Source organism: Vulpes lagopus, chromosome 6 (genome assembly GCF_018345385.1).
Source record: "Vulpes lagopus strain Blue_001 chromosome 6, ASM1834538v1, whole genome shotgun sequence".
In the NCBI taxonomy this organism is placed as follows: Eukaryota; Metazoa; Chordata; class Mammalia; order Carnivora; family Canidae; genus Vulpes; species Vulpes lagopus.
The window spans coordinates 108,904,403-108,927,642 of record NC_054829.1 but is presented as its reverse complement, the minus strand read 5'-3'; the positions used below and the strand labels follow the sequence as shown (position 1 = coordinate 108,927,642).

Genomic DNA, 23,240 nt, shown 5'->3' with positions numbered 1-23,240 from the left:
ATGTGGACACTGAGTGCCAACAATGAACTTTAGCAGGCAAAATTACAATTCTAATAAGACAGCATTAAACTCAATGTAATATATATATAATCATTTTTACACCCGTTTCCTGGCCCCCATCATGATGGTTCAGTGGTGGACAGCAGAATATCAACAAACTTTTTAAAATTAAATTATAGAATTTGTGGGGTGCCTGGGCAGTTCAGTCAGTTAAGCAGATGACTCTTGATTTTAGCTCAGGTCATAATGTCAAGGTCATGGGCTTCAGACCCACATTGAGAGTCTGCTTGGAATTCGCTCTGTCTCTGTCTCTGTCTTTCTCTCTCTGTACCCTCCCCCCACTCACACACACACACACTCTCTCTCTCAAATAAATAAATAAATAAATAAATAAATAAATAAATAAATCTTTTTTAAAAAACTGAAGAATTTGTTATATATGCACTGTTTAAGAAGGAAATCACTTCTTAGACTCATTAAATGACCTTGATTAAATTATGAGAAGCTCTACAGTTCTACCTATCTAAATGTGTACACACTGTAAAATCATAGCTTCAGTTTGAAAAAAAGTGTAAACAAATTAGTCAAACCACAAGTTATTTTGATAATAAATAATTAAAATAGTTTAACCGGTGCTTAACAATAAATTATTTACTCAGGAATCAGACAAATATTTTTGAAGCACTTACTGTGTGTCAGGCACTATGTTAGATATAAGAGATTGAATATAGAGGAAATATAGTCCATCACCTCAAAAGATTTTAAAAGAGCAATTTTAGCTGCAGTGCAATCCATAAATTAGAAGTGGACAAAAGTGGAACCAAGAAGATCAATTTAGAGGAAATAGTCCAAGCAACAAATGCTTATCTTATTTACAAATGTATTACAAAGAAATATATTTGCTCATAAACATATTTAGACATAGAATAGGAATAGCAATATAGTATTTGATAAAGCTCCTGGTGATAAGTCAGGTGGGAAACATAGCAGTCACAGGGACTAGCAAGTGCAAGGTCATAGTAGTATAAAAAATAAAATATAGCATAAAATATAGTATAAAAATATAGTATGCAAAAAGCTCTAAGTAATTCAGTGTAAGTAGTTCAGTAAAAACATGCTGAAAACAAGAAAGAAGTAAAATTTAAAAGTCAGGCAGTGCTCAGACCATGAATGTTCTTGTATGCCATAATAGGAGACTGTTACCTTTTAAATAGGGGGGAAAAAAAACAGGATCAGAACATTGTTTTAAAACACTCTAGTAACATATGGAGGATAGTTAGAGGGGAAAGAGTGGAGTTTGTGAGACAATTTGGAATACTATTGCAATAGTCCTGACAAGAAATGTCCTCAGGAAAGCAATATGAAAAAGATACCATTTGTCATATAGGGGGAAAAAAAGTTATAAAATTTGGGGAAATCGAATTTGAGGGTTTATGGAAGAGAAATTATACCTTTGGCAGGTAATTACTGACACTTTGAATCAAGAACAGTAATTTGGGGGATAGAATACCCTGAAATTTGAGAGAATATAACAGTTTGGTTTTGGACTGATTAAATCTGAAGTGCTATCACTATATAGTAGTGTGTTAAAAACACAAAACTAAAAAAGTCCAGGAGAGGGGCACCTTGCTGGCTGAGTCAGAAGGACACGTGACTCTTTTTTTTTAAGACTTTATTTATTTATTCATGAGAGACAGAGAGAGAGAGAGAGAGAGGCAGAGACACAGGCAGAGGGAGAAGCAGGCTCCATGCAGGGAGCCTGACATGGAACCTGATCCCAGACCCCTGAACCACGCCCAGAGCCAAAGGCAGACGCTCAACTACTGAGCCACCAGGTGTCCCAAGGACATGCGACTCTTGATCTCAGTATTGTGAGTTCTAGCCCCATGCTGGGCAGAGATTACTTAAAAATAAAATCTTAAAAAAAAAAAAAAAAAAAAGTTCAGGAGAGAGTACAGACTAAAGAAATGGGCCATAGCATAACCTCCGGGAGATCCCAGGTTTTTTGTAGTGACATTGGATTTTGCTTCACTCCTTACCATTTCTCTATCCATAAAGCTCTGAAGATTAGGGAAGCCCTTTTGTATTGCCTCAGGAAGCAGATAGTATTGGCCTATCAACATCTTGCATGGAATACCAGGAAGTGCTAATAAAGCAGAAATGGCAGTATATATGTATACAGCAGTATATACATACATACATATATATGTATACATGTATGGATACAGTAAACACATAGATACATATATACTTCTGTATCTATACATATATAGATGTATAAAAATATATATTAGTGGGACTAAAATAGAATTCTGTACAGGAACTTTCTAATGAGATCAAAATACTGGTATCATGCAGCTGACATTTCCCTATAAGACTGGGATACAATTGAGGCATTGCTTTATCCTCAATGGATGTGACCTGCTGTAACTTTCTAAATTTACCTCCATGCTATGAACTGTAATTGTCAAGAATGGTTTGAGCTATTCAATTCTAACTCTATGCAAGGTAGAGAGCTTTTGTAATTTTACACTGAAACATAAAACATAGGATGGAAAAATGGCTTTAAAAAGGAATGTGTTTGATTAATTACAGTAATAACACATGGCAGTGGAAAAAAGATTAACAAATCAAGTATTTGTAGCTTGCACCACTCTTTTTCTTTCTAAACATTTCAGCTTATACTACAAAATCCCTCTGTTGGAAATTAGTCAATAAAAACTCCTCTAGTTATTACTGAATTGCAAAGAATATCTAAACTTCTTCTGAAGCAGCTTTCAAAACAAATTCTTGTTGTTGGTATAAGAGCATTGGCATCAACTCTAAAAAGAATTTTGAAAAGGAAACTCCTAATTTAAACAAAAGCAGGGTTAATTCATCTGCTAGAACTAAGCTTTGTTTCAGATGCCCAAGACCCTTTTAAAACAAAAATCAGGCCTAAGCCAGGTTTAATGAGAAATGAACAATTCTCTACTAGTTGTTTTTTATGATTTGACTCTACAAGAATTTTTATTAAGTGGACCCTGTGGATCTATTTCCCAGAGGCTTGGGATAGCTTCTTTAGAATACCTTCCCAATCTACCCTCTTCTTAAGTTTTACTCTGGGGTCCCACAACACTCTAAGCATTCAATCATTCACCAAGACCCCCAGTTTACCTGTTTACCCCTATCTATCTCCCTAACTAGCCTCCAGGATAAAGAGCATCCATGACTTCTACAGCACAATGCCCAACAAAGAATAACTCAATAAATATTGGTGGAAATGAAACAAAATGAAGAAGTTCAATAGAGTTAATTTGACCAAAGAAGGGCATGAAACAGCATTGGTCAATATGAACAAAACTAATGAAAATTTTGCTGAATCCAGTAAATGCTTTTGCAGATTTACTAAATTCTATTTTATTTTTTTTAAAATTTTTATTTATTTATGATAGTCACAGAGAGAGAGAGAGAGAGAGAGAGAGGCAGAGACACAGGCAGAGGGAGAAGCAGGCTCCATGCACCGGGAGCCCGACGTGGGACTCAATCCCGGGTCTCCAGGATCGCACCCTGGGCCAAAGGCAGGCGCCAAACCGCTGCGCCACCCAGGGATCCCCCAGATTTACTAAATTTTAAAACTTGGTTTCAAATCTTGATTAGCAAGATTTATACCTGTTATATTAATTTACCTGAAACTCATTACCATTAAATCTCTTTGATGTTTCCTTTATAATTATATCAGATATCTACAATAAAACCAAATAATACCTAACTCTTCTTTAATGGTAAATGAATGAAGAGTAATGAGTAAGGATGGCCTCCATCTGTGTCATTATTGTCTTTTGGTTGAAGTCATGACAAAACCACTGTCTATAGCAATGGACTTGATTAGATAGGCTCTGGAGCTCAACATTTCCTCACTCTGACAACAATGACATTAGCAAAGAAATTAAATATAAAAGCAACTACTATCTTACTAACTACACAGAACCATTAGTATTCTGTTTTTTTAGAAATAAGAAACAATAATTTTATTCTTCTTTGGGGAAAGACAAGATTTTATATAAAGCAATACATAAGCTTTTATTATTATAAATTATCCAAAGAAGAGAATTGCTGACTACTCAGTATTTCTGAGTATATCATACAGTAATATCTTCCAATAACCTCAGAAGTTACTATAAGACTAATTAACTTTCTAAATTAAAAAAAAATCATTGGTTTGTTAAAATTATTCTGACCAAGATACAGAAAAGAGAAGCTATTTTCTCTTAGAATTATTATGCATATAAATATACTTCATTTTAGTCACAGAAAAATGACATACTTAATTCTACCTCTATATTCTTTTTTTTCTACCTCTATATTCTTATATAAATATCTATCTGTGGTATAACATAAAATTAAACTGTCAAACGTGTGTATATGTGTGTGTGTAGATACAGAATCATATATCCCATCTTCAGAGCAAAACTATAAATGTACTTAAAGGCAAGAACCATGTCTTATAATTCTTAGAATTTCCAAAGGCTAGTACAATGGTTAAAATACATTAGCCAATAAAGATCATTAGGTTGATAATGAAACCCTCGGAAGAGCATTATTGTGTTTACAAAGCTCATACAAAGCTGACAACAGGCAAGATAATTACAAGTGATTCTAGCTTTAATTGCTCAAAAGTTAAACTTAGAAAATTCCTAAAGAATTAGGTTACTTTTGCACACATAAAAACACAGCATTAGAACTTTTTTGTGAAGCAGTAGTTAACCTTAGCCAAAAAGATCTTGTTCATCTGTTCATCCAACAAAATTAACTTAGTTGAAATGTCAAAATATCACCATAGATATCTCATTATTGGTCCTTGACAAAGAACCAAGTGGCAGGCTACCTTTGTCTCCACAATCCAAGAACAAGACATATGAAAATAAGAGATCCTGAGAATTTCGTTTAAAAGATGTTTATATTGGGCCATTTCTGATTAGCAACATTTGAAATCGGAACCCAGCTCATAATGTGAAGCGTGATGAGAACTTGGGTATATATTCATATCCTGTGGTGATACCTCTGGAGCTGGAGAAGTTCCATTTGTATTTGGTTTATTTTTCCCACATATAAGAATTGTGGGGCATTTTGGTAACGGAGTTTCCTCTACGGATTATATCTTCTCATAAATGTAACTAGAGAGGGACACCTGGGTGGCTCAGCTATTCAGCATCTGCCTTCGGCTCAGGGTGTGATCCTGGAGTTCCAGGATCAAGTCCCACATTGGGTTTCCTGTGTAGGGCCTGCTTCTACCTCTGCCTGTGTCTCTGTGTCTCTCATGAATAAATAAATAAAATCTTTTTTTAAAAAATGTAACTAGGGAAAATGAGTGGGAAAAATTAGAGAGGGTGACAAAATATGAGAGACTCCTAACTCTGAGAAACAAACAAAGGGTAGTGGAAGGGGAGGCGGATAGGGGGATGGGGTAACTGGGTGATGGGGTAACTGGGTGACGGGCACTGAGGAGGACACTTGATAGGATGAGCACTGGGTGTTATACTGTATGTTGGCAAATCAAACTTCAATTAAAAAAAAAGCTAAAAAAAATGTAACTATTAATTGAGCACTTATTATGTAGAGTATACAAAGAGTCTTTCTCTCTGGTTATGATTTTAAGTAAGAAAATTGATTATACATGTTTTGATTGGGTTTACTGCATTTTTTGCACTGTTTTTTGTTTTAAGATAACTTTCAAAAAGCATTATGAGCAAGCAAGTCAATTAATCATTTTTACATGATTCATGTATATTTATGTCATTTTAGTGATTCTTTTATTGAAATGTATAAATATTTTCCTACAGAATAGGGACTGACATACACCATGTTGAATCTACATGCCACCTGGACTTGCTTCTTCTAAACTGTTCACCTATGAGACTCTATGACCTTCAGTTTGCTTTTGTGCACCTACACTCTGCTAGTCAACCTGTCTGCAAACACCTCAAAGGAACGAACACTATTTTGTATTTCTCTCTCGTGCAAAGCCATAATATTAATGGTTAATTGTGTTGTATGCCAAAAACATTTATATTCTCATTTAATCCTCATAAATCATCCAAATAAAGAAACTGAGGCTTAGTGAGGTGAAGCCACTTGTCCATGGACTTTTGGCAATAAATGCCAGAGCTAAGACCAGTCCTCAGTCTCTTTCTGGAGGCCATAATCATAACCATCAGGATTACCGTCTCCCTAGCACCCCCACTACAGTTTTTGCTGTTCACCTTTCACTGTTGACTGACCTACAGAAGTCTCCGTTGCTTTCTGTTTTGGGGAAAATTTAATGCAGCCACAAACTGACCCAATGATCATGTTCTGATCTCTTTTGATGCTCAGTTCTCCTTCCTGTGCTAGGGCACTGACACCTCTAGAATACCAAGATTTCTTTTCTTTAACATTGCTAACCCAAGATTCATGACTTTTAAGGACACAGATATACTATTTTAAAATATTACTGCAAAAAAAAATAAAAAAATAAAATAAAATATTACTGCATATTATATTTGACAAGTGAATCTAGAGCAATGTCTCTATCACAATGATCACTATTACCATACCAAGGAAAAGTGTTTCCACAGCATGGTAAACTTCAAAGACAACATTTGTTCCTGTTTTTAAAGCAGCATGCAGACTTCTACTAGCTCATACTGACATATTTCCCTGAGTGGGATTTAAACCTGGACTACTTCCAAGAGGGATGAAACCTCTCTCAGCTGTTCTTAATTAATTACCACACCTGCTGTTTAAATGTTGATTACACCTATAAGAAAGGATAATAATAAATCTTATTTTCCCAGTAAAAATTAAGTAGTAAAAATGTACCCATAAAAAGTTAGTTCTTCCAAATCAATTGAAAAGCTAAATAACAGTAGGATATAAATAAAGTAATAATATGTTAAGAAATCCAAGGAATAAATATATATCCCATAAGAGTATTTGTCTAAAATCACGTAACTTCCTATGTTCTTTACTTCCTTTTTTGTTCTTATGATCTCCCTTCCCAAAAACAAAGTAGGGGAATCATTATAAAAGCAAATATATTCTCATAGTAGATCATTCGAAAAATAAATTTTAAAAATCAGCCAGCAGGGGCGCCTGGGAGGCTGGGTCGGTTAAGCGGCTGCCTTCAGCTCAGGTCATGATCTCCAGGTTCTGGGAAAGCCCCACATCTGGCTCTCTGCTCAGTGAGAAATCTGCTTCTCCCTCTGACTCTCCCCCTACTTGTGCTTGCGTTCTCTCTCTCTCATTCTTTCTATATGTATTTTTAATGTCTTTTTTTTACTTTTAAAAACTTTATATTAACGAGTTAACATCTTAAAAAGGAAAAAAAAAAAAACAAGTTAACATCTTGTCATATTTGCTGCAAGTTATCCTGAGTTTATTTTCTTAACACATCTTTCAACTTTCAGAATTTTTATTAGAAAGTATAAACCTCACTTTAAGATTTTTATTCCATTGCTTTTAAGCTTCCCAAGTCTGAAATCAATGAACTACTTTTCTTCATTTTCTTCTAGCTTTAAAAATTTACTTCTTTTTTTTTCATTTAACTTTTAATTACCTGAAATTTATTTTTATATTAAGCATAAGTTACAATATTACTTGAAATTTTCCAAGTGGGCAATTTTTTCCAATTGTTGAAAATCTTTCAACTCACTTTAAACTTCCTCTAATGTCTCCTCTTTAACATTTTTCTTTCTTTGAAAAACCAGCATAACATGGTGAGCTTAGATCTTCTCTTCAGGGGATCCCTGGGTGGCTCAGTGGTTTAGCGCGCCTGCCTTTGGCCCAGGGCGTGATCCTAGGGTCCAAGGATGAAGTCTCATGTCCGGGCTCCCTGCATGGAGCCTGCTTCTCTCTCTTCTCTCTCTCTCTCTCTCTCTCTCTCTCTCTCCCATAAATAAATAATCTTAAATGGATTTACAAAAAAAAGAAAACTCGGGCAGCCCCGGTGGCACAGCGGTTTAGCGCCGCCTGCAACCTGGGGTGTGATCCTGGAGACCCGGATCGAGTCCCACGTCGGTCTCCCGCATGGAGCCTGCTTCTCCCTCTGCCTGTGTCTCTGCCTCTCTGTCTCTCTCTCTCTGTGTCTTTCATGAATAAATAAAAATCTTTAAAAAAAAAAAAAAAAGAAAAAAGAAAACTCATTATTAAAAAAAAAAAAAAAGATCTCTTCAATCCTGGTTCCAACCTTTACCATAAGATGTCTGACCCTGAGCAAATTACTGACCTCAAGCCTCAGTTTTCTGGCCTATAAAACGTATAGAGTTATGTGAATTAAATAAGGTAACATATGTGAAGTCCCTAAGGAGAGTATATTGAGGCAAAAACAATCATTAAAAGGAAATCTTAGTACACAAAATTGACTCACAAAGCTATCAACAGGAGTAAATGATATTTATGTTCTGTCAAAGGTATGCAGATGCCATTATAGAATCTTTTTTTTTTGCCATTATAGAATCTGATAAATAATAAGAGCTATATAAATGGTAGCTTTATTATTAATAATTAATACAGAATCCCCCACATTCCTACATTTTATTCATTCATTCATTCTACTGTTATTTTCTGCATCTAACTCAACTTTTGATCCTGAATAGATCTATTCCCAATGCCAGATCAAGACATTAGGGATGGGACAGAAAGCAACCTAGGATCAATAACTTGGCTGACAATATCATTGGCTAGGCTCTGACAAATAGCTATAACCGTATGGGTCACATTTTATTTACTTATATTTTAAGGGTTTATTTATTTGAGAGAGCGTGCATGAGCAAGCATGCAGGGTGGGGAGAGAGGGCAGAGGGACAGAGAAGAAAAAGTTTGGCAGACTCCACACTAAGCATAGAGTCTGGCATGGAGCTTGATCTCACAGTCCTAGGACCACAACCTGAGCCAAAACTATAGGGTGGACACTTAATTAACACTGTGCCACCCAGGCGCCCCTGTATGGGTCACATTTTAAACAGGATTGGAAGTTAACATGTCCATCTGGATCACTGATTAATTCTTCAAAAAATTAATTGGTGAGTGAGTATATGTAAATCAATACCAAAGAAAAGATTGATTTCTCAGTCTGTATTTATGTTATGTGTATCATGTTATGTATGATTATGTATAATCGTAAAAAGAAAAAAGAGAAAGAAAGAAAGAAAGAAAGAAAGAAAGAAAGAAAGAAAGAAGAAGAAGAAGAAAGAAAGTGTAGACAATAAAATTCATTATTTACTTTCAATAGATACTGATTAAATACTTAATTTTTAGATCTTCTAGAAATTCCTATATAGGGGCGTCTGGGTGGTTCAGTTGGTTAAGCATCTGCCTTGGGCTCAGGTCATGATCCCAGGGTCCTGGGATTGAGCCCCGCATCAGGCTCTTTACTCAGTGGGGAGCCTGCTTCTAGCTCTTCCTCTGCCTGCTGCTCCCTCTGCTTGTGCTCTCTGTCAAATAAAATCTTTAAAAAAAGGGACGCCTGCCTTCAGCCCAGGGCATGATCCTGGAGTCCTGCGATCAGGTCTTACATTGGGCTCCCTGCATGGAGCCTGCTTCTCTCTCTGCCTGTCTCTGCCTCCCTCTCTGTGTGTCTGTCATGAATAATTTTTTTAAAGTGTTTAAAAAAATCTTTTAAAAAATGCATATGTAATTTTTAAAAGTTGAAAATACATGGAATGAATATTTGACACTTCACATTAGTTGATGTATTAAGACCTTTTAATGAGACCAGAAGAACTTTGTTAATCATCTGTCATGTGCTACATGACTTTTTAGGGCGTAAGTGTGGAATTCAAGCAGGATATTATATTAGATGTTGATTCCAGTAAAGAATCAAATCATTTGGTACAGTCTTGCTGTTCAAGCTGACTGCTCAACAGTGGAATGAAATTCTGATTTTAAAAAATTAATTTAAAAAAATTGCACAACAGTGTCTTCTAGAACTTCAGTGCCTAGATTTTTGACAGGAGTTTACAAGGTTAAACAATGAATAAAAGGACTCTATATAGGTGTACAGTAACTATTAGCTTCTGAAAGTGGAGCTTAAATGTACTCTAAGTGCTGTGATTTAAAATTCCATTGCAGTGTAATGCAAGCAAGCACTTTCCTCCTTTTAAATCCATACAGAAGAACTGTAGGAGTTCATACAATATTATGTATTATATGGACAAGTTTGTGAAACATTTGTTAGCAAAGCCAACTCTATTCCCACTTGTCCTGCGTGGTCTTGGTTTCTGTAATTGCCACTAAATAGAATTTTGGCAGTCAGTTGAGTTAACCTGGATTAGAAGAATCTTAATAAAATGTGAAGGGTTTTTATATTCCTGTGCCCTTTTGCGCTGATGGTTACATATTCAGCCTGTCTCTTCAGTAAAATCAACCTCTTAGAACATAAAGCAGTAGTTATCATACTTTAGTGCACTCAAGGGTTACTTAGAGATCATGCTTAATCTTGTTAAATACATATTCTTGGCTCCCACATCAGAAACTCTAATTCTGGAGGTCTGGAGTGGGGCTCAGCAATCCACATCACTTTAAAACACCCCAGATGATTCTTCTGATGTGAGTGGTTCACAGAACACACTTTGGAAGGTGCTGACATAAAGGATTAACTAGATCTTTCATTCTATGTATTTATTACTCAACTCAAATATACCTTATCCCTTATGTCATCATCAATCATTTAGTCAGTCAAAATGTTTGAGGTAGGAATGCATAAGAAGCTGAATATGATAAGCCATTTAAAAATAATAATGTATTATAGATATATGGACAAGTTTGAAAAACATATACTTTATTGGTAGTAATCTTTTGAATGCCTTTTATTTCTGAAAATTGCCTTTTTCCTTTTGTAAATCTGGGAGAATATAAGAAATGATATGTGACAACTAGTGATTTCCAAAAAGTTACGAGTCACAAATTTTCTTATGCATGTCCTTTTTTTTAAGATTGTATTTATTTATTTGAGAGAGAGAGAGAGAGAATGCATGCACGCACACAAGCGGGGTGGATAAACTCCAACTTCTCCATTAGCAGAAGGGATATTCAAAATATTTGACAACTGGTATAGCTTAGGCACCAACCAATCACAATGGAGGCTGGCTGTAGCACTAGAGGAAGGTGATCCTGGAGGACCCTGGTGCAGAGGCAGACGGAGAGACAGGGAGAAACAGAAGCAGACTCCCTGCTGCACAGGGAGCCCAATGTGGGGCTCAATCCCAGGACCCCGCAATCATGACCTCAGCAGAAGGCAGATGCTTAACTGTGCACTTCTGTTTTACTAGAGGTCTTAGTAGATGCTTTCTAATTTCCTTCAGAAGGCCATACAACCTAGAAAGATACACTAAGTAGTAAATCTAAAGAGACTTCAACTGTAGTTTTAATACATTATTTCTGCCTGGACAGATCCAATTTCTCATATTTATCCTTGATAAAGAGAGAATTCTTATTTAGACAAATTATCAATCTTAGAAATTTAATTTTAGTACATGATATGTTTAATAGAGTTGTTAACTAGAATATAGAAATTGTTAGAGTATCAGGTATGACATAAAGATTATACCTTAAAGCCCCTTATTGTAACTCATTGATAACTAAGGTAGATAAAGAGTCCCCAAAAAATCTCGAAACTTAAATATGTCAGCAACATTTATAATTCATCAAAAACACTGTTTAAATACCTGACTTTTGCATAGGTTTTTGATAGAATTCATTGGCTCAAAGACACCACTGAAATGATTACACTTCAGATGATCATTTTAGTGTTTTTACTTCTTATAAGCAAATACAAAGAAAGGCACAAAAGTGTTTTACTATAGTCACATAAACCCACACAAATATGATATGAATGTAAGTTGTGAAAAGTCAAACACTGAAAATTCTGACAGTCAAATATAATCTAATTTCCCCCAAATTTCAAGAACTTTCAAATGAAAATGAAGGAATCTTGTGGCATAATAAATTTTAAGTTTCACCACTAAAAGGGCATTAAATCTAAAACAGCAATTGAAAATGGGTAAGAAGTACAGCAGATGTCCGTGTGGGAAGGAAGCAAAATATGCTCTCTCCACAGAGTAGTTTCAGCTCCATCATACATGTGACCTTGAAAAAGCCACTAAATTGTACAATAGAACTACTCTTATTAAGTGTAGCAGAAGAAAGACTATTAAAAATTATTACATGGTTCAATTAAAGAATTGTGTTTTATTTGGATGGACCTCATTATAAGAAAAATATAATAGAAATATTATATTAGATATTGCGTATAATGATTTCTCTTATCACAATGTCATCTTTTAATTAATTTCAAACTATTGTATTATATGTATGACTTGATGTAAAAAATTCATAATACTTCAGGAAAATATATACTTTTTATAAAGTAAATATACTTCACCCAATTAATATTTCACAGTAGTAATGTGTAAGCATTTGCAGTAAAGGTACATTCCTTTTTTGAAAAGAAGGTTATAATGAAAACTTCTTAGTCACCAAGTTCTTTAAATGTTTTTAGAAATTTTTTTTTTTTTTTGCCTCTATCACTTTTCAGTTTTCCCAGCCTCTGGTTTCATCTGGGGGATTGTCACCTACAGCTGGAAAATGCCCACAACTAGATTTACCAGCTTGGGTGATTTCCTAGTCATTATTTTATTCATATTTTCCAAAAATATTTATTAAGCTTCCACTAAGTGCCAGGTACTCTGTTAGACACTGCAAAGAGAATGGAGCTTAATGTACAAACCACTATCTAACTGCTTCTTCTAAAGATTTCAATCAATGACCTTTCCCTAGTATAGAGTCCAAATTCTAAAGCTTGGCTTATAAAGCTCTCGATAATTTTATCCCATGCCTGTTATCCAAATTTCATGAGTTCCCCTCACGTCCAATAGAAACTATATGTGTCATAGCTGTGGGGGTTTACACACTGTTTCTCTATCATTCCAATGTTACTATTGACTCCAACACTGAGTTTGTGATCTGCCCATAATGCTTCAAGATTTGACTTTTCTGTAACTCTCTGACTGAGTTGTCACCCTTTAGGTATTCCAGAACACCCTAGGCTTTCTTATCCACCATAACGATATTGGGTCTTCTGCTTTGTCCATCTTGGATTACATTCCTTAAACCAAGGTTGCATGTTTTATTCATCTTGGTAGACCAAGTGCCTGGCACTTAGTAGATGTTCAATACATGTTTACTGAGTATACTTTCTTCTCAACAGGAACCAAGATTGTACTCTGCTTCCAAGATCTACTACAGACTCCAACTTCTCCATTAGCAGAAGGGATATTCAAAATATTTAACAACTGGTACAGCTTAGACACCAACCAATCGCAATGGATGCTGACTGTAGCACTAGAGGAAGGTGATCCTGGAGGCCCCTTGCTGATCCAGGCTCTATTGTTTTGTTTGCTCACTTGGGGGATGGAGTGGACTGAGGAATCCTGGAAATAAGTTCCAGATAGCCTCAGTAGAAGGCACAGCTTGGTGGGCTTATAGAAGCAACCATTTAATTAGCCTTTACGGAAGCATTTCAAAGTGTAGACAACTGGTACAGATGCTGTGCTCCATGCTGGCTGAATATCAGCACGAGACATTCCCCAAACATTGGCTTGCACTGATTATCACCTTCTTCGGCATCTTGTAAGTACTCATTTCAAAACTAGCATTGTTGGGGCAGCCCTGGTGGCTCAGCGGTTTAGCACCACCTTCAGCCCAGGGAGGGATCCTGGAGACCTAGGATTGAGTCCCACATCAGGCTCCCTGCATGGAGCCTGTTTCTCCTTCTGCCTGTGTCTCTGTCTCTGTCTCTGTCTCTCTCTCTCTGTGTGTGTCATGAATAAATAAATTAAAATCTTTAAAAAAAAATCGCATTGTCATGTAATTGTGATTGTCTAGAGTTAATTGATTACACATGGATAATTCTGTTCCTAAACCTAGACTGGAAATTCCTAGAGGATAGAGCCATGTCTTATCTTCTTTCAACATTAATCTTTAAATGAATCATCCAGGGGCACCTAGGTGGCTCAGCAGTTCAGTGTCTGCCTTTGGCTCAGGGCATTATCCCAGAGTCCAGGATCAAGTCCCACGTCGGGGTCCCTGCATGGAGCCTGCTTCTGCCTCTGCCTATGTCTCTGCCTCTCTATCTCTCTGTATCCCTCATAAATAAATAAATAAAATCCAATAAATAAATAAATAAATAAATAATCATCCAAAAATTACATAACCATGGTCTATATCATTTCATATTTTTGAAATGCTTTGTTAGAATAGATTTCATTATACTCTTGGCTCTTTTTAGAGGTAATATCAACACTATACGAAGAAAGTTTCCTTATAGCAGTTATAAAAAGGCTACTCAAGATAATGCTCACTAAATCACTTCATGTCTCTTACTTCTACCCTCGTAGAACTCAAAACTGAAGAAAATTTTTAACTCTTTTGACATACTGACATGCTTGTTTTATTAGATAAAGAATCATCTCTCTCTCTCTTCTCTCCCTCTCTCTCTTTCAGACACACATATACACACACCATTCCATCTTAATAAACAGCACCATGGTGTACCTAGTTACTTAAGCCTAATCCCTTCTCTTTCTTTTACAATGCCAAAACAATCTTTCAATAAGAACAAAAATACACCCTGAATCTGATCACTTCTGACCTCTCCTGTTAGCCTCTAAATCTGATCCTCCATCAGTTCACCTCAGGGGTTTCCAGGACCACTAAAATTGGCCTCTTTTATTCCACTGGCTGCACTCACCATCAATCCTCCACCAAGGGAAGGAGGGAAGTGTGTGGGAAGATAGGGAGAGAGAGAGAACGTTCAAAGTGTAAATGAGGTCCTACGATTGCCCTGACTAAAACCCTCCAGAGGATTCCCAAAATGTTTTGAATGAAATCCAAACTCCTTTACCAAGACCCACTACAATTAGAAAGAAATCCAAACCTTGGCCAATGTAGGCCTGTGCCTGCCTCTCAGACCTCATTGGCATTTACTCTCTTCTTTGTTGACTGTGCTTCAGCCATGCTGTCTTTCTGTCTCTTGAACACACCCAGCATCTACTACCTCAGCTAGGCAGCATGTTCCCCCAGCCCCTACATATGTTTAAAGCTTGTCTTTCCACCAAGGGAACTGTTGTTATCAATTCATCACCAGCATTTAGCACTATACCTAGCTCAATTATTGCTGACTGGCGGACTTACTACCTTTTGATTCAGCATAGTATAAAACACTAAAATGTTTTCACAATACCAGAAATCACTGCTTATAGTCTTAAAATCACAGGAAAATGTATAGAATAACAAAAAAGCTGATATAAACAAGATAAAATTCTTCACTAAAATCAGAAAAATTGTTAAGATAAATGAAACAAGAAAATAAAAATCTCTGACAATCAGCTTACAAAAAGTGAAGAATGTAATAGCTCAATAGGCAGCTAGGACAGGTAACCTAAGTAGTATCTGTGATGAAGAATCACATTTACGGTTTTGCTTTTGGGACAAAGCAAATTAATCTGACATGGCAAAGAAACTACAATTAAAAATACACGATCTGTAGTGCAAGAAAAATAGAGAGTACATTTGGGCTAATACACAAATCTATAAATGATGCTATAATAAAAATACAAGCCAAGAAGAATATGAGATGAAGGTATATTCTCAATGTTCTTCTGGATTGCACTTTACCAAAGCATGATCAAGAAGCTGTATCTCTGGAGCCTACTTGGAGTCTTTTACCTTATAATATGTATACCATTTGTCTGCATAAATGAAAATGAAAAGATATCTGAGAGATGGTGCAGTTTTCCCTCTTGAGATCAATAAAAAAATATAGAACCATTACTAGTACTTATTCTGAATAAGAATTTAAAAACAGATTAACTTTGTTTGTGACTCCTTCCTGCCCCTCATGCTTCCTCTTTATGGAACTGTCAAACCGCTTGTGATACTACTGTATCTTCATCCAAAGAAAATTAACACACTAATCCAAAAAGTTAAAGGTACTCTTATGTTTATCACAGCATTATTTATAATAGCCAAAATATGACAGCAACCCAGCGTCCATTGGTAGGTGAATGGATAAAGAAGATGTACAATAGATAGACAGATCTTTATATATAATGGAATATTACAGAGCCACAAAAAAAGATGATATCTTGCCACTTGTGACCACATGGATGGATCTAGAGGGTATTATGCTAAGTGAAGTAAGTCAGACTGAGAAAGACAAATACCATATGATTTGACTTACATGTGGAATCTAAAAAAAAACAGAACAAAAGACTAAATGAAAAACAGAAGCAGAATTATAAATACAGAGAACAAACTGATGGTTGCCAGATGAGAGGAGTGTGGAAAGATGAGCAAAATGGGTGAAGGAGAGTAGCAGATACAGGTTTCCACTGTGAAATGAATAAGCAACAGGAATAAAAGGTACAATATAGGGAATATAGGCAATGGCACTGCAATAGCTTTGTCTAGTGACAGATGGCAGGTATCCTTATGGAGAGCATAGCATAACACAGAGTTGAATCATTATGTTGTATGCCTGAAATTAATATGATATTGTGTGCCAATTATATTCAAATTTATAAAAATTGAAAAAAAACACACACACAACCTAACCATGATAATAACAGATTCTCAAGTCTTTTCAGGTCTAATGGAAGAGGCAACCACATTTTAAGGAAAATCCTAACATATGTCAGGAGCCTAACATCTTCATTAGGAAGGCAGATATTTTCTGAGTGGATTTGGAATGAGGTCTCTCTGGTAGTAATATTCTCTTGACCCTAAAGTTTAAGTGAAAGGAAGGATGCTAAAAAAAAAAAAAAAAAAAAAAGAGGGCAGCCCTGGTGGCACAGCGGTTTGGCACCGCCTGCAGCCCAGGGCGTGATCCTGGAGACCCTGGATCAAGTCCCACATCAGGCTCTCTGCATGGAGCCTGCTTCTCCCTCTGCCTGTGTCTCTGCCTCTCTCTCTCTCTCTCTGTGTGTCTCTATGAATAAATAATAAAAAAATCTTTAAAAAAAAAAAGAGGGATCCCTGGGTGGCACAGTGGTTTGGTGCCTGCCTTTGGCCCAGGGTGCGATCCTGGAGACCCAGGATCGAATCCCACGTCAGGCTCCCGGTGCATGGAGCCTGCTTCTCCCTCTGCCTGTCTCTCTCTCTCTCTCTCTCTCTCTCTCTCTGTGTGTGTGACTATCATAAATAAATAAAAATTTAAAAAAAAAAAGAAAGGAAGGATGCTCACAAGCATTGGGAGAACTCATAACAAATGGATTAGGGTCCAGTGCAGCTTATATCTGCAGTTGGTGGTCAGAATCTGCCCAGAAGTTTTGCCTGCTCTTTATCTCCATGCAAATACATCCCTGCTACTAGAGTCTTCACTGCACTAGAAAAGTGAAAAACAGAAATTGTAACTAGAGTTTGAAATTTATATCTGAATTGCTCTTCAAGTAATTAGAAAAAGTTACAGCATACTCATAAATGTCTACCAGTCTCAACACAATCTTCTAAAACAGTATTATTGTATCTTTGTTAACAGAATGGGAACTTCTGGTGGTCTTAACTGGTATCTTTACAAATGAGAAAAATAGTAACGAAATTAATATTTAGAAATTGAAAAGTTAGCAATTGAATAGTAATAGAAAAACTTCATAATTGTTCAAGTACAGCCAGATCTATTTGTTTACCATTGCCCATGGCTGCTTTCACTCTACAACAACAGAGAGAAGCAGCTGCCACAGAGACCAGGTAGCTTGCAACGTCTATAATGTTCACTCTCTAGTTCTTTACAGAAAAAGTTAGCTGACCTTTGCTTTGGAATTCAAACATTAATTTGTATATATGTTAGGAAAATAACATATTTGTCCAGTTAAAGAATTTTTTAATATTTGTGGCATATTAGCTGTTCGTTTTTTTCAATATAATTTTTTTAAAGTTGCTTTAAAACTTAGAAAATTATCATATTCCCAAAATAATACTTAGTATTCTATTTTTTAGTGTAATTTCTGTGTTTTGCTGCATAATACATCTGGAAATTATTCTGGACTGATTTTATATTTTTTATAAAAAAACTTATAAGCTTTTAAGTGGAATTGCAAATATAGACATACAATAACATTATTCAGGAGAAAATTATTTTTGGTTCCTTACTTCCAACACAATTCCTGATAACTAATTTATTCCTTATTGCTATACTTATTACTATACTTACCTACACAAATAAATGTCAGAATATTCAAAATCCTAAGTAAAACTTATAGAAAAGAATGAAGTGTTAATTTATATAAAACCCAGCAGTTTTAGTATCGCAAAATCACATTTTCCCATAGAGTTAATTCTGATTACAAAAAAAATTGGAAAATTCATTTATTTAAAATATTTGGCCTAATAGTACAATAAATTATCTAAAACATTTCTAAGTTTATATCTATGATAAAAGTGTCAAGTACTTCTGTCTTCCTTCCCCCCAAAATAATACTATACAAATATAAGTTAGGTTAATAACTACTTTGTTATTATCAACTGCTTATCATTATTTGCAACAAGCATGAAGGATAGAAATTCACTAAGGAATATATCTTGTCAGTTAGGGAGTGAGTGACTTCAGACTTATAGTACACATTTAACAGTAAAGAAAGAGGATAGAGTTCTTAAGTTTGAAAAACTTCAGCAAGATAGAACCACATATGTAGCTTAAGTCATCCTTGGTATTAAGAATTATTATTATTATTATTATTATTATTATTATTATTATTACTATGGCTCACAGTCAAAGTCTACTCTACTTTCTGAATAGAATATCACTTGGGAAAGTACACAACAGGTGCATTTACTCCTGTACCATAACTTTCCAAGTCCCAGCAATCATTATATGCTACCATCTATAAAATCTTTGACAGAAGTGTTTATTCAATAATTGGCAGGTTATAAATGTTACTTAATTCAGAGAAATCAAATTGTAATTTATTTTTTAAATCAACTCATATTTTCAGGATCAGGATCTATGTTAGTAGGGATAGAAGAATTTTAGCGAAGGAATGATACTGCTGGTGATTATTTCTTCAAAAACATTTTTAATTGTTTTCTGAACTCAGAAGTTTGGGGTGAACTTCTCATTCCGGCCCTTGGACCTCAAAAGCAGGTTGACACTTGCTCTTTGTTTACCTCTATTTAATTTTTAAAGCACCTTTATTTTCATGCATTGCATTTTTCTTAATGATGTTTAAAAGGTGAAAATGTAACTGAAAAATATGGAAGGAATTATTAACTAATATTTGAAAGAATGGTTTCTAAATTAATTTTAATACATTCATAGAAACTAGCTTTTAAACAAGGCGTTCACTTCTTAGGGAATATATTTACATGCTGCAATTAAGCAAGCATGTAGAGTTAATAAAGTCACCAAAAAAGTTGACCGTTTTTTGCCACCTCAGTTCAGAAATTGCACTAGAAGCAGCCACTTAGAAATCCGTAGTGACTCCTGGTGAGTGTGGGTAATTTAAACCACAACCCAGAAGGAGAAACCTCAGCTGTGTGGTTGTTAGGGCAGGTGCTCTTCCCCACCCCCAGGGGTCTGCCTGCCTCCCCACCTTGCTGTTGATTCTCCTGAATTCCATTCTCATTCCCTAAAGCACTGTCCTCTTTCTCACTACAGGGCTGACAAAATTTCTTTTCACTTCTACTAACTGCAAACACTGCCTCTGCACGTTGTTTTTATTGATAAGTTCTTAGTTTCTGTTTCAGTTTCGCTGGGGCCTGACAGAATGTCAGTGCTGGGGAATTATGAGATTCATTGAAGTCAGGGTAACAGCCAGAGAGCACCTCAGAATCCGCGCCTACTTGTTCTTCTCACCCCTGGAAATAGCAGGTTCCACATACCGAATGGGGTACAACCCCTTTGTTTCTTTTACTCAGAAATCCTACATATCATAGTCTCATGATTTCACTCTGAAATAAATAACTTGCAATAAGACCAAATTCCTGGGTCTGACAGATCAAAGATAAACTCTATTCTCCAGCAAATCTGAAAAGCAAAATATCTCAGAAAGAGATTTTGGCCCTGTCCACCAAAAATCACAATAGGCCTTTGTAACCATTTTAAGGAACATATCATGACTATGAATTATTAAAACCTGAAAGGCAAATTAAATATTTGATTGCTCAACTTTTAAGCCTCTGCACATATTAGCATCATAATTAGAATGGTATTTAAAGGCCTTTTCACTGAAGTTGGTCAAATATTAGAAGTAAAATGCCTTTATAGGCTGCAACTGGGATTCAAAGTTAGCATGTGCTTAAAAAAATGCCCTGTGACCTAATGGAAAATGAACTATATGTGAATATATAAATAGGCAGAAGAATCTGACAGCCTGAATGTAAGTGAATCTCTGCAGTATGGCTGTAAGTCATCCTATAATAAGATATATGTTCAGCTTTGCGCAAAATTTCACATTAAAAAGACAGCATCACCGCTTATTCCCAAATGTCAATTCACAGCTAAAGCCAACTCAGGAGGTACAAACATGTGACACTGCATGGCACGGAAAGGAGACAACAGCATGCCACCAAACCGGAGGCAGCTGGGTAGTTTGATCACATTGGTTTTATTCTGTCAACTTCCTTCCAGGAAGCTTAGAGGTGGACCAATGAGCTCCACTGTTGATTCTTATGCCACCATCCTCCCCTCCTTCTCCTTTGTGGCTCAGAACTTACCCACACCCCAAGTTCTTTGGTGTCCTCGCTGTTACAGCCATAGTAGTCTGGGGTTTTATCCAATTCCTGCATGTGTCCTTGTGCTCTTACACTCTTATCCGCATGACAAGATGGGCAGAGAGCTGCATTACCCATCTCAGTTCTACAGTTCCCGCTGTCACTGGGCCTGTGCTTGCCCTCTGTGCTCTGTCCGGGGCTCCCAGGGGGACACTACTGTGGACAATTCATCCAGGCGATCCTTGGCTCCTCTGCTCGATTCCCCTACACGCCCCTCATGGCTTGCTGGTGTCAGAGAGAACTCAAAACCCCAGCAACTGCAGGCTGCATTCAGTGACCATTTCCAATTCAGGCTCTGCCGGTCTATTTTTACACCTACCAGGCCAGCTATGCATGTCAATGGAGTGAGGGGGGTGAGCTGAGACCGAGCAGGGGAGGGGGTGGTGGTGTTTTGTTTTTCACCATGAGAGCAGCCAACTCTACACATGGACTTAAGTTCCTGCTGAGTAAAATATCTCTACATAGAGAATTTTTGCATTACTCAGTGAATGCCTTTGAATCCTTTGACATTCCCCCTGTTTCTACTCACACAGAACACCAAATCTGCTAATGATCTCGCTTTACCAGCACAATAGGCAGAAGTTATTTGCGTAATTGTTTAAACCAAGAGGCATCCACTCAGCTTACAAACATCATCTTTTTCATGATCATTTACAGAAAACAACTGGCCATCCTTTCAGCATTTAAAATTCATCAGAAACACATCCATCAAAATGGCTCATTTTACAATGGTAGGGATGTTCCGAATTTTACAAAGTATCTACACTTTTCCTTTATTCATGATTGTGCCACAGTAGAGCAAACATTTTGCCTTACTTATAGTTCTTTTTAATTTTTAATATTTTAAAAATGTTTCCCCCAGCTTTATAAAAAATAATTAAGAATGGCTTTCAAAAACATACATAGTATCTCTGAAACCATACTACAGATTTTTGAAAGTTGTTTCCCACTGAGATAAGCACAGCAAATGCACCATAGATTTATGAACCCAATTATGATAAACATCAAAACTTTTAGACTATTATTGAATAAATTTCATTTCCCCCATTAAAGTTTCCTCCAAAACTTTATGTATATAATATTTTACTATTAGTCCTATCCTTCCTCATTTGATATTTGCTTTCTCTTTTCATATCTTCAAAATAGGCTTGAAACTACTCAATGGCAAGATGAAGAGCTAGATTTTTTTTTTAATTTTTATTTATTTATGATAGTCACAGAGAGAGAGAGAGAGAGAGAGGCAGGGACACAGGCAGAGGGAGAAGCAGGCTCCATGTACCGGGAGCCTGACGTGGGATTCAATCCCAGGTCTCCAGGATCGCGCCCTGGGCCAAAGGCAGGCGCCAAACCGCTGCGCCACCCAGGGATCCCGAAGAGCTAGATTTTTGTATCACTTACCCACATTGTATATTAAGTATTAAATGTTAAAGAAATCTACTGAATTGAAAGCAACCACTTGGGGAAAAAATGATATGAAAGATATTTAGAAATTAACTACAGTTTATTTGATAGAATAAAACTCATCTTTCCGACTTGCCATTTTTTAAACTAAAAATGCCAGTCATTATAATTATTTATTTAAATTAAAAACAGCATTCCTGGGCAGCCCCGGTGGCTCAGCGGTTTAGTGCTGCCTTCAGCCCAGGGCGCGATCCTGGAGTCTCGGGATGGAGTCCCGCTTCGGGCTCCCTGCATGGAGCCTGCTTCTCCCTCTGCCTGTATCTCTGCTTCTCTCTCTCTCTCTCTCTCTCTCTCTCTCTCTCTGAATAAATAAAATATTTAAAACAAAAAACAGTATTCTTGAAATAGTCTATCACTCTATATTGCTGTTCAAACCCTTACAAGCTCAAATCCAAGAATGGCATTTTTGGAAGGTTGATTCTTATAGCCCCATGCTGGGATATGTTTTTGTTTTGTTTTGTTTTGTTCTGTTTCATCAATCTTGTTTGAATAGTTCTTTATCCCATAATTTATGAACCTAGATTATATTATTTACTAGAAAGATCCTTAACCTTACATTCCAATTTCTGAGAGGCACCATCAATATTCAGTGAAATCTTTATCTTTCAGCTATAGGTGACGGCATATTTTAAAAGCTTTTTTTAATTTATTGACTGACCCACTAATATTATGATAAAAAGGGGGGCATAATTTCTCCATTCATGTGAAAGACAGGTGTAATCTAAACATTTTAAATGTTAAAGGATTAATGAGGATTAAGGAGTGCACTTGCAATGAACACTGGTGATGTATGAAAGTGCAGAATCACTATATTGCACACCTGAAACTAATATATACTGTAGGTTAACTAACTGGAATTTAAATAAAAACTTAGAAAAAAACTAGGGGAAAATATTAAAGGTTTAGGTAAATGTGTTCATAAAAGCAAACTTTAATATTAGTAACAAGATCAGACTGGTAGCTGAGATGTACCAAGCAAAACCTTTTGTGTTGCT

The 23,240-nt window shown here is 36.2% G+C and overlaps 1 protein-coding gene across 50 annotated transcripts in view; it reads right to left on the bottom strand.

Moving 5' to 3' along the window:
* The window catches only part of ANK2 (ankyrin 2), a 259,972-nt gene that overhangs the window by 208,516 nt on the left and 28,216 nt on the right, over nucleotides 1-23,240 (bottom strand). For 11 of the 50 annotated variants that reach the window (XM_041759871.1, XM_041759881.1, XM_041759876.1 and 8 more), the window contains exon 1: nucleotides 20,728-21,063. The exons of 6 other annotated variants lie outside the window; for them this stretch is intronic. In XM_041759871.1, the coding sequence (XP_041615805.1) occupies nucleotides 20,728-20,862 (135 nt within the window). In that variant the 5' untranslated portion in view covers nucleotides 20,863-21,063. Of the gene's footprint in view, nucleotides 1-20,727; nucleotides 21,067-23,240 lie in introns of those variants that run through there. 33 more of the 50 variants (XM_041759893.1, XM_041759894.1, XM_041759910.1 and 30 more) reach the window with 8 other exon arrangements.